The sequence below is a fragment of the Ochotona curzoniae genome, unplaced genomic scaffold (genome assembly GCF_017591425.1).
Source record: "Ochotona curzoniae isolate NIBS_2020 unplaced genomic scaffold, NIBS_Ocur_1.0 scaffold_2453, whole genome shotgun sequence".
NCBI classification, from domain to species: Eukaryota; Metazoa; Chordata; class Mammalia; order Lagomorpha; family Ochotonidae; genus Ochotona; species Ochotona curzoniae.
In genome coordinates, this window is record NW_024467094.1 from 31,047,712 (window position 1) to 31,062,632 (window position 14,921).

The window sequence follows — 14,921 nt, forward strand, 5'->3', positions numbered from 1 at the left end:
CCGCGGCCCCACTTCCCATCCAGTTCCCTGCTTGTGGCCTGGGAAAGCAGTAGAGGATGGCCCAAAGCCTTGGGACCTTGCACCTGCGTGGAAGACTTGGAAGAAGCTCCTGGGTTCTGGCTTCACATTGGCTCAGCTCTGGCTGTTGTTGCAACTTGGGGAGTGAGCAAGCGGTTAAAAAGATCTTTCTCTCCTCTCTGTAAATATGACTTTCCAATAAAAATAAATGTTTAAAAAAAAAAACACTTTCATGATGTCTTTAAGCAAAAAAAAAAAAAAAAATGTTCACCTTCACCTAGATTTGGGTGTTCTTTAAGGAACCTGAGGTGTAGAAGGATTATTAGATTTGAAGTCTGGGCTACAAATTACTGCTCTAATTTAGATTTTTCATTAGAAGCTCAGCTTGCCTCTTCTCTAATTGTCTTCCGTGGGCCTGAAACCCCAGTGTTTAGCCATAAAAGGCTCCTTAAGCCATAATTCTACTTCCCACCATGTGTGAAAGGTTGGTTAAGTAGTGCAGAAAGTCAAATTTTAAAATAAAAGCAAGGAGTATATTTCATTCATTACCACTGAAGCGCAAGTCAAAAGAGGCAGTGTGTTCGTTCAGCCCTCGGACCCCTTCCCGGCTGCCTACAGGCTTACACCTATATTCTACTACGCATAATTTGTGCTTTGCCTTGTAGGGTGCAGCGTCTGAGGCACCTTGCCGCGCAGTCGGCATCGTCCCCAAAACGGAAGGCAACAGTGACCACGCCAGCACGCCCAGCGCGAAGCCGAGTCGCCCCGGGAAAGACTACGTTTCCCGGCGGGCTTTGCGGCGCGGCCAACCAGCCCGACGCCAAGCAACCCGCCGCAAGCGCGCGTACTGCCGAAGCCCCGGATGTAACAGCGCGTCCTGCCTAGTGGGCGTGGCTTCACGTGGGCCCTGAGACCTGGGGCTCCCTGATTGGCTGAGGGACTTCCAGCTGGCTCGGCGACGGAGGAAGAGGCGGAGACCCAGGAGCGCGGCGCGGCGGCGACAGCCAATCAGAAGTGTTGGCCGGGCTTTGGCGGGAGACGGGAACTCCTGAGAGGACCCGATTTGGCGCGAGCGCGTTTGGGTCTTGCTGCCTGCTGGTGTTCGTTCGGTGTGTTCGTTCCGTGTGTTCGGGAAGGTGTGTGAGGGGAACTGAGGAGTTTGCGCCAACGAGACGCGGCCCTGAGAAAGGAGACGCTTCCTTGGGAGACCTTGGGTTTGGACGGGAGGCAGCGGGACTCGGTGAGGGTCGTGGTTCTTGCGAGACCGAGGAGCTGGGGAAGAGAAGGGAGATCGCGGGAGATCGGGCGCGGCAAGGTGGGCAAGGGCTGAGGCTGTGGGAAGGAAGTGTGCCCCTGAGCGCAGGGTGCGAGCGGGGGGCTGAGAGACGGAGCGGCTGTGTGAGGGCTTTGGAGAGGCCGCGGGCACAGCCTCTCTGGGGAGGAGAACTCGGGCCCTGCGGCCGGAATGCCTGGGCTGTGTCCCTGCTTTACAGCCACGTAGGCCTCTGCGCCTCACCTGTCATCTGTAAGATAGGGCTGGTAATAGGGCCTGGCTCTCCACCAATGAGTTAGTGTGTAAGGGATTGATAGCATTGGACACGAAGTAGGTGGACAACAAATGGTAGCTATAGTTACGCAGAAGAACGGGATGTGGAAAACTGCTGAGTGTTTGCACCTGTATAAGCCAGTCCCTGATTGTTTTCCCTTCCTTGTCACATATCTGGGTTTTTGGTTTTTTTTTCCTGTCTGCAGCGGTGTTGCCGTCATGCCTCAAACCCGATCCCAGGCGCAGGGTCAAATCAGCTTTCCAAAGAAGAAGCTCCCTGGGAGCGTGAACAAAAGCAAAAACTCTGGTGATGTCAGACAAAAGGCAACAAGTGCCCAGTCTCTGTCCTCCCCTCCTTCCTTTAAAGTTCTGCCTCTGAGCCCCAGAAAACGTCTGGGTAAGTTGAGATAAGGGCAGCTCTTGGGTGTGTGGGGGGGAGGGTGCATGTCCTGGAAGGAAGCCTTCTCAAGGAAGGCTATTCCTTCTAGTGTTTTCCAGAGTATTTGCCAGGTGTTTACTGACCTTCAGGGCTAAGCCACTTATGGAGATAACTTTCTGAACTGCTGAATAGGGCTAGTTGTGGGACCCCTTAAGACTGAGTTTAGTTGGCGTAGTGTTTTCATTGACTTTGCAGTTACATGGGTAAGAAATGTGCCGAGTGCTTGCTTCGGCAGCACATATGCTAAAATTGGATCAATGCAGAGAGGATTTAGCAAGGCCCCTGCACAAAGGATGGTGACAGTTTTGTGAAGCTTTATTACCATATCTTTTTTGAAAAATTGCCTAAGTCTTTGGAAAATTAAGAGAAACAAGAACATGACACTTCGTATTTTCTGTCCTTTCCTATTGTTGGGAGATTGGTTGGTAATCCTTTTGTTTTGGAGCATTTTCAACATGAGGGTGTGACGTGGTGGCTGTATCTGGAGACATTGTTGTTCTGGCAGAACGGGTGCTGTTGGCACAGTGACTGAAAGCCAGGAGTGCTGCTAAACTTTCTGCAATGTGTGTCTGACAGCCCTCTACACCAGAGAGATAGTGGCCAGAGGTACGAAGGGTTGGAAACTGTTGTGGAACCATCTTGGAAATTCCTTTGGTTTCCACATTGGTAAGATTCAGTGGCCCCCTCTGGTGGCCAATATTTGCTTCTACATGGGATGGCTCTGGCCGAGGTAGAAGAGGTCTTTGCAAGTCTTCTGATTCCACTGCTACAAATGACCGGGGTTTGATTTGAATGTTTCAGGTGATGACAACCTCTGCAACACTCCCCAGTTACTGCCCTGTTCACCACCCAAGCAAGGCAAGAAGGAGAATGGGCCCCCTCGCTCACATACCCCGAAAGGACGCAGATTAATATTTGACAATTCACTGACAATTAAGTCTCCTAGCAAAGGAGAGCCAGCCAGAGCTCCCCAAAACAAGATACTTGCCTCGCCTCGGAAAGGTCAAGAGGTCACAGCAACCTCTGAGCAGAGATGTTCATCTGAGAAAGAATCTGCATGCATGAGGCTGTTCAAGCAAGAAGGTTTGTTCTCTCACAGGACAGCTGCTCATGCAGCCATTGTAAACAGAACTGATGACTCTGAGTAAAATCTGGTGGGTCACCTTCTGCTGCGACTAATTGCCCTTCTCTGTCTGGCGCAGGTACTTGCTACCAGCAGGCAAAGCTTGTCCTGAATACAGCTGTTCCGGATCAGCTGCCTGCCAGGGAGAAGGAGATGGATGTCATCAGGACTTTCCTGAGGGAGCACATCTGTGGGAAGAGAGCTGGAAGTCTTTACCTCTCCGGGGCTCCTGGGACTGGGAAAACTGCCTGCCTAAGCCGGATTCTGCAAGACCTCAAGGTGTGCTGGCAAGCCACATTAGAATACTCTTGCTAAAATAGTTCCTGATCTTTCGGGGCTAAAAAAATAAATAAATAAATAAACATCTAAGAGGTTCAGGGTTTCCTCAAAATAAGACAGTTCTAGTTTCATTGTTCACATCAAATTAAAGGAAGGCTATTCTCTTGCCTTCTGTTAGCTTCTCCAAGACATTTTCATTTCAAATTCCATCAAATCTTTGAGGCCAAAATAACTCTTGTTGGCTTTTTTTTTTTTAGAAGGAACTGAAAGGCTTTAAAACTATCATGCTGAATTGCATGTCCTTGAGGAGCGCCCAGGCAGTGTTCCCAGCTATTGCTCAGGAGATTTGTCAGGAAGAAGTCGCCAGAACAGCTGGGAAGGACATGATGAAGAAACTGGAAAAGCATATGACTGCAGAGAAGGGCCCCATGATGTAAGTACTGCTCTGCTGTGCATGGCTCTGAGAATCGAGAAGCTCTGATGTCCACAAACCCAACCCTGCCGTGTGTGCCGAGTTACTCAGTTAAAGGGGGAGAAAAACCTGTACCACTGAAATATTATTACTAAATACATCGTATTTTGTTATATTATTAAATTTTTTAATTAAAATTTTCCTTAACAAAAGTTTTTAATAGGTATAAAAAGTAAGCACGCTTATGGGATACCATAAAATGTCTTCATATACGAACATACATTGAAGAATGTCTGAATGAAAGTAAACACACCTCTTCAAACGTCATTCCTTTGTGGTGAAAACATTCACTCCCCAAGGGCCTGCCACATCCAGGCCCGGGCCAGGCTCTTGCCAGAAACACAAATTTTGTCTAGGTTTCCCACATGATGGCAGGGGCCCAAGCACCTGAGCCATCAGCTGCCTTCCGTGATACGTCAGTAGCTAAACTGGGTTGAAATCAGCATATCCAGGATTAAGAAGTAGCATTCCTATATGGGTTGTGAGTATCCCAAGTAGTACTTTAATCTGCTATTGAAAAATATACACAGTACACTGCTATGTATAAATTAATGTGCAATTGAACACAAGAACTTGTTTTTTTCTTTTCAATTGGAAAGGCAGATCTTCCATCCACTGGTTCACTCCCCAAGTGGCTGAGTGAAAGATCTTTATATGTATTTGCCTTTCCAATATAACTAAATAAATAAAGTTTTTTTTTTATTGGAAAGTCAGATTTACAGAGAGGAGATAACAGAAAGTTTGTTTGTTTTTAAAGATTTTATTATTTATTTTTATTGGAAAGGTGAATATACAGAGAGGAGGAGAGACAAATAGGAAGATCTTCCGTTTGATGGTTCATTCCCCAAGTGGCCGCAACAGCTGGAACTGAGCCAGTCAGGAGCCAGGAGCTCTTCTGGGTCTCCATGCAGGTGCAGGGTGCCAAAGCTTTGCGCTGTCCTCGACTGCTTTGCCAGGCCACAGACAGGGATGGGAAGTGGAGCAACCAGGATGCAAACCGGCACCGATATGGGATCCTGGCATGTGAAGGCTAGGACTTTAGCCACCAGGCTACCATGCTGGGTCTTTCCCCACCCTACCCGCCACCTGCCTTTTTTGTTTTTGTTTTTAAGATGAAATATTTATTTGAAAGACAGTGACAGAGATGGAGAGATTTCATGCACTGATTCACTCCTCAAATAACTACAGCTGCTAGGGCAGGCTAAAGCCAGGAGCCATGATCTCCATCCTGGTCTGCCACATGACAGAACTTAGTACTTGGTCCATCATCTGCTGCTTCCCCACACAACCAATCCCAGCAGAACTTCTTAATCCTGTTTAACCATAACTTCATACCTGCTAATCAACTTCTCCCACCTTGTAATTTTAAATTGGAAAAAAAATGTTTTTTGATTAATTGCTTAAAAATGCCTAGATGGGCTCCAGTGGTGTGACCTCACAGTCATATAGGCACTGGTTTTATTCCCAGTTGTTTGCCTTCCAATCCAGCTCCCTGCTAATGCAGAGACTCCCGAGCCTTTGGGCCTCTGCCATGCATAGGAGAGGCCTGGGTGAAGCTCCTGGCTTTAGCCTACCCAATCCAGGCAAATAAGAAAATGAATTTTTTAGAATATGTAATAGACTGGCACTGTGGCATAGTTGGATAAAGCTGCTGCCTGCAGGACTACCGTTCCATATTGGTAGCAAATTGAGTCCTGGATGCTTCACAGTTCCCTGCTAATGCACCTGGGAAAGCTACAGAAGATGGCCCAAGAGCAGGGAGAACTTGATGAAGCTCCTGAATTCAGCCTGGCCCAGCTAAGGCCTTTGTGGCCATTTGAAGGGTGAGCCGGCAGATGGAAGATTAACTGTGCCTTTCAAATAAGTCTTGTAAAAATATCTTAATTGTAACAAAGATAGGAAGGACGAATTATGACCTTCATACTTGTCTAGGCTTTAGGAATGCAAACTGAATTGTGCCTGGATCAAAGAGATTGAGAGCTTAAGAAGGTGGATGGTGGGCTCAGTGTTGTGTAGTAGATTAAGCCACTGTTTGGGATGCCTGCATTGAGTTTTGACAACTCTTATTTCAGAGTCCAGGATGGTGTTCCTGGCTCCTGGCTTTGGTCTAAGCCTAGCCAGTCCCTAGCTATTGTGGCCGCTTGAGGAGTGAGCCAATAGATGGAAGATCCCCCTTTCTCTGCATCTCTCCCTCTCTGTTCCTCTGCCTTTCAAAACAAAACAAGTGAAGAGTGATGTTGATTGCTTTTTCTCTGCAGTGTGCTGGTTCTGGATGAGATGGATCAGCTGGACAGCAAAGGGCAGGATGTGTTGTACACACTGTTTGAATGGCCATGGCTGAGCAACTCTCGGTTGGTGCTGATTGGTTAGTACTCTTTTTTCATATATATATACTTCATTTCATTTCATCTGAAAGGCAGGGACAAAGATAGAAATTGTCTGCTGATTCATTCCCTGAATGCCTGCAATAGCTGAGGCTGGATCAGCTGAAACTAATAGCTAGAAATTCAGTCTGGCATCCCATGTGGGTTGGCAGGACCCTACACAGTTGAGCCATCATCTGCTGCCTCCCATTATGCAAGGAAACTGGAATTGGAAATTGCAGGGACTCAAACCCAAGAACTCCTGTATGGGTTGCAGGCATTTTAACTGCTACATCAAAGCCCCAACCCAGTGCTCAGGAGTTAATGTTACATGGTGATTCTAAAATGCTCTTGGGGCTGGTGTGGATAGCCCTCCATCTGTGAGTGCTGGCGTGCCAAAGGGTCCCAGTTCATGTCCCAGCTCCTACTTCCAATCCAGCTTCTTACTTATGGCCTAGGAACACAGTGAAGGAAGGCCCAAAGCCGTGGATTCCTGCACCCACATGGGAGACCTGCAAATAGCTCCTGCTCCTAGCTCAGCTCTGGCCATTGTGGCCATCTGAGGAATGAACTGGCAGATGGAAGATCTTTGTCCTTCTCTCTGTGAGTCTGCCTTTCCTGTAAAAATAAACAAATCTTTAAAATAAATAAGTGTGTTCTTGAGCAGGAGGAAGGGACTATCATGGTCTGAGAACTGTCTGCAAATCATACTGAAACTATTAAAAGCTCTTCGATCTATTTCAGCTTATTTATCACTTATTTGATCTTAAATCATCTTTCTGCCTTGTCAAAATAAAAAAAATGACTATCATGAGTATACATTTAAAATATTAATCTTAAAACCAATTTTGTTGACTCAGAATGGAAATGGTAAGGGTAAGTTTAGGGGACTAATTGGTGCGCTACTCATCACTGAAAACTTTGAAGCCTAATTTTGAAAGGACATTCTGTGATGACTGTGTCCACCTGACTCAATGGGTGTACACTTGTTGAGATGGCAGGGGCGCCAGAAGGAAGCAACAGTTGAAATGCTAAGTTAAACTGGAACTTTTATTTGTATGACAGAGGGTTTCATTGTACTCTTAGGATGGTCTGACCAGTGGTGATGGATGTTATTTATCTTCTCCTCAGGGATTGCTAATACCCTGGACCTCACAGACAGAATCCTGCCTAGGCTTCAAGCTAGAGAAAAATGCAAACCTCAGCTGTTGAACTTCCCACCATACACCAGAAACCAGATAGCCACCATCCTGCAGGATCGACTTAGCCAGGTGCGTCTCAGACATTGTGCCAAGTTGTGGGTTGCTTGGGTTGCTTGGGTTGCAGACACCCAACAGTAGTTAAAATGTTTTGCTTTCCTAAGGGAGCAGGAGTTCCTATGTACCATAGAATATTTTTGTGGAGGTTTCCACACCTGCCCCCATTTCTTGGCTGTCTCAGTGTTGAAATGCAAGCAGCAGTTAGAGGAGTCACTCAGGTGCTTCCTTAATGGCCTTTGGAAAACTCTTAAAAGGGACTCTAGGGGATTCTTGGTTTTTGGTTTTTTGTTGTGTTGTGTGTTTTGATGTTGTTTTTTTGTTTTGTTTGTTTGTTTGTTTTTCTAAATTTAAGTTCCAATTGCTTTCTCATTCTGAACCTCTATCACATTCCTATAAAATGCTTCAGATGGTGTGAAAGCTCTTAATCATGTGTGTTTAAAAGGATCTCTTAGCTATAAAGGGCAATTGGTCAAGTTTAGGCTTCAGTGTGAAAATATTTATGTGTATTAGACCCATGTGGTAGAGAGAAGGACTTACGCTTCAAACTGCTGTCTTCTGTGTCTTGCCCCAAGGCATCAAGAGAGCAGGTTGTGGACAGTGCTGCCATCCAGTTCTGTGCCCGCAAAGTTGCTGCTGTTTCAGGAGACGTTCGCAAAGCGCTGGATGTGTGCAGGTGAGTTATGGCGCTACTGGCAGTTTTTATTAAAAAGAAGAAATGCTGTTAATTGTCTCATGTAACTCAAGTGAATGTGACTTAAGAGGCTCCATTCTGCTACTTTTACACTCAGAAAGGCGGGCTTGTTTCTCAGTGGGGAGCTCTGGATTTCCACCGTGTTAATGTCTGAGACATTATCAGTCCATTACCTACAGAGGGAGAAACAAATGAGATGTTGCTGGCATTCCCTGTGGTGATTATAGATTGGTTAATTACATTTGTATTAAAAAAGACTCCAGTTTACTTTTCCATTAGCTGGTCTCAAGCAGGTTTATTTATGGAGCTGAACCATCTTTGCCCTTAGACGGTTTTCCCCGTCCTTTCCTTTGGTGAGCACCCCTTCCCTCTTCCAGTTGGTGGTCCCTCTCCGTGCTGCCCTAGTCCTTTCTCCCTTCCCATCCCCCCGCCCCTCCTGCCGAGGAAAGCCACTGTGCTGACTGATGAAATTTCTTCCTGCTCAGTAGGGACACTGGGTCCATTAAAATGATACTTGCTGTGCTGGCCCGCTGGTCCAACCTCCCCCTGCTGCCATGCACAAGATCCAGGTCTGTCTTTTGGCTTCCTGTGGGCAAAGTGCTTTGGAGAGAGCAGTGGGAGAGCAAGCTCTTCGCCTTGCTAGATTGCATGATCCTGAATTTCAAAGTTCTCCCTAGGCAGCATACATATGACTTGGGTAAAGACTGCAAAGCTAGGAGCAGTAGTCACATGGGCTGGCATGGTTTAGCCTACACCCAACCTAGATATATAAAAAACTTCAGACTTCCCTTTTAGGTCTGGTGTGTGGTAGATGGTGCTGGTTCCCTTAATCAGTCACCCACACCATATATCTTCTCTCCTCCCTTGACATTTTCTCCTCATCCAAAATGTTAGCTTTGGCTCAATGTAGGACAACCTACTTGGCATCTCCAAGGAAACCATATAGTGGTAAAAATTTCTCACATCCCTGGTCTATGAATTATTTCAAGGCTATTAAGTTCTCTTTCGCTGAGACATAATTCTGTTTTGTTTGGTGGCTTTAAAATCACAAATCATGTTGTTTTTACTTAATGTGTCTGCTTTTGAGCTTGAAGGTTTGGTGTGGTTTGTTTGGCTCAGACTAAATTAAAAAAAAAAATTTTTTTATAGGAGAGCTATTGAAATTGTAGAGTCGGATATCAAAAGCCAGACTATCCTCAAGCCACTGTCTGAATGTAAGTAGTTTATCTCCTTTCTTCTTCCTTTAAAATTGGGAGCTTAACTTTTTTTTAAATTAATTAATTTATTTTCATTGGAAAGTCAGAGATACAGAGAGGAGGAGGAGAGACAGAGGGGAAGATCTTCCGTCTGATGATTCACTATTCAAGTGGCTGCAATGGCTGGAGCTAAGCCAATACGAAACCAACCAAGAGTCCAGAGCCTCTTACGGGTCTCCCATGGGGTGCAGGATCTCAAGGCTTTCGACCATCTTCAACTGCTTTCCCAGGGCACAGGCAGGGAGCTGGATGGGAAGCAGGGATGCTGGGATTAAAGCCGGCGCTCATATGGGATCCTGGCACGTGCAAGGCAAGGACTTCAGCAGCTAGGTTACCACACTGGGCCCAGGAGGTTAACTTTTTTGAGAAAAGAGGTAGAAAGATGAAATGAGCATAATTAAATCCACATTCACCCATTTTTTTTGCATGTGTGTCTGTTTTTAGCCACTTTCATCTACTTTATTACAATCTGGCTTGCCAGTCCCACAGTCCATGTATTAATGGGAAATGAGTTCACCAGGATATTATTACATAATTGGTTCTTGGAATGAGAACTATAAAGTCAGATCAGCTCTTCTCTGGATACCTATGTTGACTGTAGATCTAAGGCAAACGGATCAGGAAACTGACCAAACCGTGAGTTCAGCTTCGGATATCTCCACCCGTAAAGAAAGTCTAAGGGTGGACATACAGAGATCAAGGCTGCTTCCATACACTGCAGGCTTCCACAAATGCTAAAAATAATTTTCCTTTCCCTCTTTTTTTTTTTTTTTTTTTTTTTGCCTTAGGTGGCCATGAACTATATATGTTGTCATTGTTGGATGTCTAGTGTTAATTCGTGGAAATAGGACAGTCTAACCTCATTATTTCTTCACTCCCACAATGTTGCTTTTTGGTTTTGTTCTGTTTTTAAATGATTGATCTAGGAGGCCCAGACACAGAAATTTGAAATAGTTCGATGGAGCTAAGCCAATCCGAAACCAAGAGCCTTACCTTAGTTCATTCACATAGGAGACCAAGAGGAAGTTCCTGGCTCCTTTAGTGCACTCTTGTGACCACTTGGGAAGTAAAATGAATGGGAGAGTGATATCCAGTCTCTCACCTCACTCTTACAGATAAACAGATATTTTTTTTAAAGCATACACAATGTATATATATATGGAAGTTGTAAATTTCTGCCGTGAGTTATAGGCTAATTTAATTACTGCCTTTTGATATGTATGAGATTGACTTTGAATGGTTTCAGAAAGCTGTAGGGAGACTGACTTCAAGTGAGTATAAGAAAATGTTTTTGTTTGTTTTAAATATTTGTTTTTATTGCAAAGGTAGATTTACAGGGAGAAAGAGAGAGAGAAATCTTCCATCTGTTGGTTCATTCCCTAAATGGCTACAACAGCCAGAACTAAGCTGATCTGAAGCCAGGAGCTATTATTCCAGGTCTCCTACCTCCCATGTGGGTGCAGGGAGGCAGGGGGTGGCATTCTCTGTTGCCTTTGCAGGCCTTAAGCAAGGAGCTGCATGGGAGATGGAGCAGCTGGCTGGGACATGAACCAGCCCCCATATGAGATTCAGAGGATTAGCCAATTGAACCATTGCACTGGCCGGCCTTGAAGAAATTTTCTAATAAGCACAACTGATTGGGCTTCTTTGAAATGTAGTGTGCTCACACCCTTAGAGATAATTAAAGAAAAGCCGGACTGATGATCACATGTTGGCATTGTTTTAGAGGGGACTCAGCTGGGGGTAGGGAGTTACTAGGTAGGCTAACTTAAGAATAGACCTTAACATTCCTTTCAATTTGTAAGATTCTGTTACTTGATCTGTGATCTCTGGTTTCTCCATTAGTCTCCTGCAGCATCCTATTTGTGGTAATGAAATAGAAGCAAATTATTGTGCGGCAACTGCAAATGGTTTCAGGAAGTAACTTTGGGCAAAGGTTGTTACAGAGTAAATCCCTCTTCTGTCTTGCGATTTATGCATCTCCGAACAATGAGGCCATAGTCCTGCACAGCACAGCGCATTGGCAGTTTCCCAGCCTCTGGCTTGTGAGATGGTGCTATCTGTTAGGATATCCAGTGACATTTGCTCAAGTGTTGCTCTGCTGAGGATCAGTTTGGGCGAGTGAACTAAACCTCTAAAGTCACATGTGGAGGCTGTCGGGGGGCAGGGGGGGACGGATGTGAAGTGGACTTTACCGGCCGCATTTTAGCTCCTCATTTGCTTCCAAATACTTAGTATTTGGAAGAAAGTGTTTCCAGCTTGCTTTTTCTTTTTTTCTTTCCTGATTACGGGCACAGTCATCTTTGCTCCAGGGTTCTCTTCTTTACCTCCAAGGCATTAGGAACTCTCAGGGTAGAATACAGTGGCTCTCTGTCTAATCCTTCCTCTTGCGGGAGGTGGATTTTGTCTCCTTGACAAAATTGCATTCCATGAGAAAAATAGCTCCCTCTCTGCCCAGAGAAAGGATAAGTACTTTCCAAGCCATCCCACATTATTCCGGCATCTTTCTAAGGACAGCATTGTCTCGTTGGCTGCCATCTAGTTGGAACTTTAGCATTGCCACTGCATGACTACTCTTGAGTTTCCTTTAACTAAAATGTAATATCATCTGCCGGAATAGACACACTAGCATGCAATATTTTAAAAGTCGAATTAGGCTTGATTCATTCATTTACTTTATAGGTAAGTCGTCCTCTGAATCTCCGGTTCCCAAGAGAGTTGGTCTTACTCACATCTCCCAAGTCCTCTCAGAAGTTGATGGGAATAGGATGGCTTTGAGCCGAAACGGGGCACAAGATTCCTTCCCTCTTCAGCAGAAGATTTTGGTGTGCTCTCTGCTGCTCGTGACGAGACACCTGAAAATCAAAGAGGTCACTCTGGGGAAGGTGAGTTGGGCTAGAAGCTGAGGCTGAGGTGATCTTCTCTCAAGTCCTGTCATACTCCAGCTGATGGAAATGAAAATGGATTTTAACAGCAAGAATAAACACTAATACTGTCTAACTAGCTATCCTTGAACCATTGATCTTCCCATCCTTCTCCCTTTACAGCTCCCCATGAGTTACATAAAACCCCTTTCCTGGGCCCGGCCTGATGGCCTAGTGTCTAAATCCTTGCTTTGGCAAGCACTGAGATCCCATAAGGACGCTGGTTTGTGTCCTAGCTGTTCCACTTCTTAACCAACTCCTTGCTTGTAACCTGGGAAAGCAGCAGAAGATGACCCTTGGCCTTGGGACCCTGTGTCCATGTGGGAGACCTAGCAGAGGTTCCTGGCTCCTAGCTTCAGATGAGCTTAGCTCTGGCTGTTGTGGCCACTTGGATGCGGTAAATCAGTGGATGGAAAATGTTTGTAAATCTTCCTTAAAACAAAAACAAACTTTTCCTACATTGCATTGTAGGTTATTTGGAAGAAATAGGATATTCAGACAACGTTTTGCAAGTCCAAGTCCATATTTTTTTAAAGATTTATTTTTTATTTTATTGGAAAGTCAGATATATAGAGAGAAAGATCTTCCTTTTATTGATTCACTCCCCAAGTGACTGCAAATGGCTGGAGCTGCACCCATCTGAAGCCAGGAGACTGGAGCCTCCTCCAAATCTCCTATGGGGGTGCAGGGTCCCAAGGCTTTGGGTCATCCTCTGCTGCTTTCCCAGGCCACAAGCAGGGAGCTGGATGGGAGGCAGGTCGGCTGGGACATGAACCAGATCGCAGCATATGCAAGGTGAGGACTTTGGCCACTAGGCTACCGTGCTGGGCCCAGATCCATATTTTTAAGGAAGGTTATATTGCAAGGGTTACAATCCCCCGCTCCCCGCCCAGGGATGTGACTCAACCTGCATTCTGTCTTGTTTCCTTCCAGTTGTATGAAGCCTATAGTAGCGTCTGTCGCAAACAGCAGGTGGCAGCTGTGGACCAGTCAGAATGCTTGTCACTTTCAGGGCTCTTGGAAGCCAGAGGCATTTTAGGATTGAAGAAAAATAAGGAAACTCGGTTCACAAAGGTAAAGCTAACTTTCTTACCAGCAAGTGTTTTTACTTGTTTGCTCTGGAGAGTTTATTTTTGTTAAAATAAAGACTAGAAAAATGACCACAATAGATCATTTGCTTTGGACTTGGTAAAGGTTTTAGGTGTAAAAGGACAAATGTGTGCTATCAGTGAGCTGTTGTGTGTGTGTGCATATATGATGCCTCACTTCCCTCTTGTGAGAAGAGTTTGATATGGTAGGAGTTTGTGAAGTAACTTCGCTTCTTGTGATTTCTTCATGACAAATAATACTTTCCTTTTTCCAGGTGTCTTTGAAGATTGAAGAGACGGAAATAGAACATGCTCTGAAAGACAAAGCTTTAGTTGGAAACATCCTAGCTACTGGATGGCCTTAACTTGGACACTTCCAGCGCAGCGGACAGCATTCAGCTGGCAGTTAGAGAGCGAAGGAGTCTTCCTCTTTAGTACTTTATATGCTCAGGTCTGAAAACAAATATGGCCTTTTTTACTTGAAACCAATGAATTTTAGTCTGTAGACTTGTGAACGCTAGCACAGGATAACGTCTTTGGATTTTATTATTTCTGTCCCTAAAGGTGACCAAGTAGACCCTCTGCATTTACATTCACTACCTCTGCTACTTGTCCCTCTGACCAGTTGTGTTTGTGTGGTGGAATGCACATCTACTTACCTCTTATTTTCCTCAAACATACATGTTTTTTTATAACAACTTTGAAGTTAGGGTATCAAGATGGTCCTGAGAGCAAGCCCACATGGTGATTTGGAGGACACTTAGATCAAAGAGTTTCTTTGTGGGGAGATTCCATCCCATCACTTTAAAGACTCAATGATTTCCTTGGGCGGGAGAGGCTGGTAAAGAGAATGTAACTCTGCAAATTGTGAATATATTTATCTTATTTATTTTTAAGTTGTAGTCTTTGGGTTTTTTTTTTTGTTTAAGCAATCACAGTTGAAGAGAGCTGAAGGTTCCAAAAAGCAATGTGAAAATTCCTTCCAAACTGTTCCGCAGACTGGGCTGCCCTCGCATGCTTCAAGATGACTTCTTTGGGTTGGAGTTCCATCTGAATATATATCCAAATGCACAGTCACAGTTCCTCTTTTTCCGGGTTTGGTTTCCACTGCAGCCAATGGCAATCTGTAACTACAACGCCAGAGGGCACCATCACAACACTGGCTGGAACTGTGGGCTTGGGGCTGGGGTGTTTTTGAGGGGAGGAAGATACCTAAAATTTCGGTTTGTTTGGGAGACAGTATTTTTATAGCCCAAGCAAATGCTCAAAATGCAAAGCATGTGATGTGAGCCATCTAAAAAAGTCACGATCAAGTCTCTGCTTGTTCCCGAGTTCTGCTGTCTCCTTGCGCCTTCCTGACATTGGCCTTGAGTTTGGAAACTTGATATGTTACAAATGATCTGTTGGCCACTGTTTCATTCATTCTGCCCACTGTCTCCTTGTAATGTGATCTGAGCCACAGC

At 45.1% G+C, this 14,921-nt stretch overlaps 1 protein-coding gene and 1 non-coding gene across 3 annotated transcripts; both read left to right on the top strand.

Moving 5' to 3' along the window:
* Positions 1 to 1,115: 1,115 nt before the first annotated feature.
* CDC6 (cell division cycle 6) lies at positions 1,116 to 14,529 on the top strand. Of its 2 annotated transcripts, none has more exons than XM_041000416.1 (12): positions 1,116 to 1,258; positions 1,771 to 1,961; positions 2,805 to 3,086; positions 3,206 to 3,405; positions 3,663 to 3,838; positions 6,136 to 6,242; positions 7,372 to 7,511; positions 8,072 to 8,172; positions 9,340 to 9,404; positions 12,129 to 12,331; positions 13,304 to 13,444; positions 13,734 to 14,529. In XM_041000416.1, the coding sequence occupies exons 2-12, from the start codon at positions 1,784 to 1,786 to the stop codon at positions 13,821 to 13,823; spliced, it is 1,683 nt and encodes a 560-aa protein (XP_040856350.1). In that variant the 5' UTR covers positions 1,116 to 1,258; positions 1,771 to 1,783; the 3' UTR covers positions 13,824 to 14,529. The 2 variants fall into 2 exon arrangements, with proteins under 2 accessions (XP_040856350.1, XP_040856352.1); XM_041000418.1 differs by having other exon boundaries at positions 3,666 to 3,838.
* LOC121170547 lies at positions 2,223 to 2,334 on the top strand. Its single transcript, XR_005885978.1, has one exon. It is a non-coding gene; the product is annotated as a U6 spliceosomal RNA (small nuclear RNA).
* Positions 14,530 to 14,921: the final 392 nt, after the last annotated feature.

Excerpts from the sequence above, each read along its gene's own strand:
- CDC6 (XM_041000416.1), top strand. The coding sequence starts at position 1,784 with ATGCCTCAAACCCGATCCCAGGCGCAGGGTCAAATCAGCTTTCCAAAG. Across the intron at positions 1,962-2,804 it reads GAGCCCCAGAAAACGTCTGG|GTGATGACAACCTCTGCAAC; the intron begins GTAAGTTGAGAT and ends TGAATGTTTCAG. Across the intron at positions 6,243-7,371 it reads CTCTCGGTTGGTGCTGATTG|GGATTGCTAATACCCTGGAC; the intron begins GTTAGTACTCTT and ends TCTTCTCCTCAG.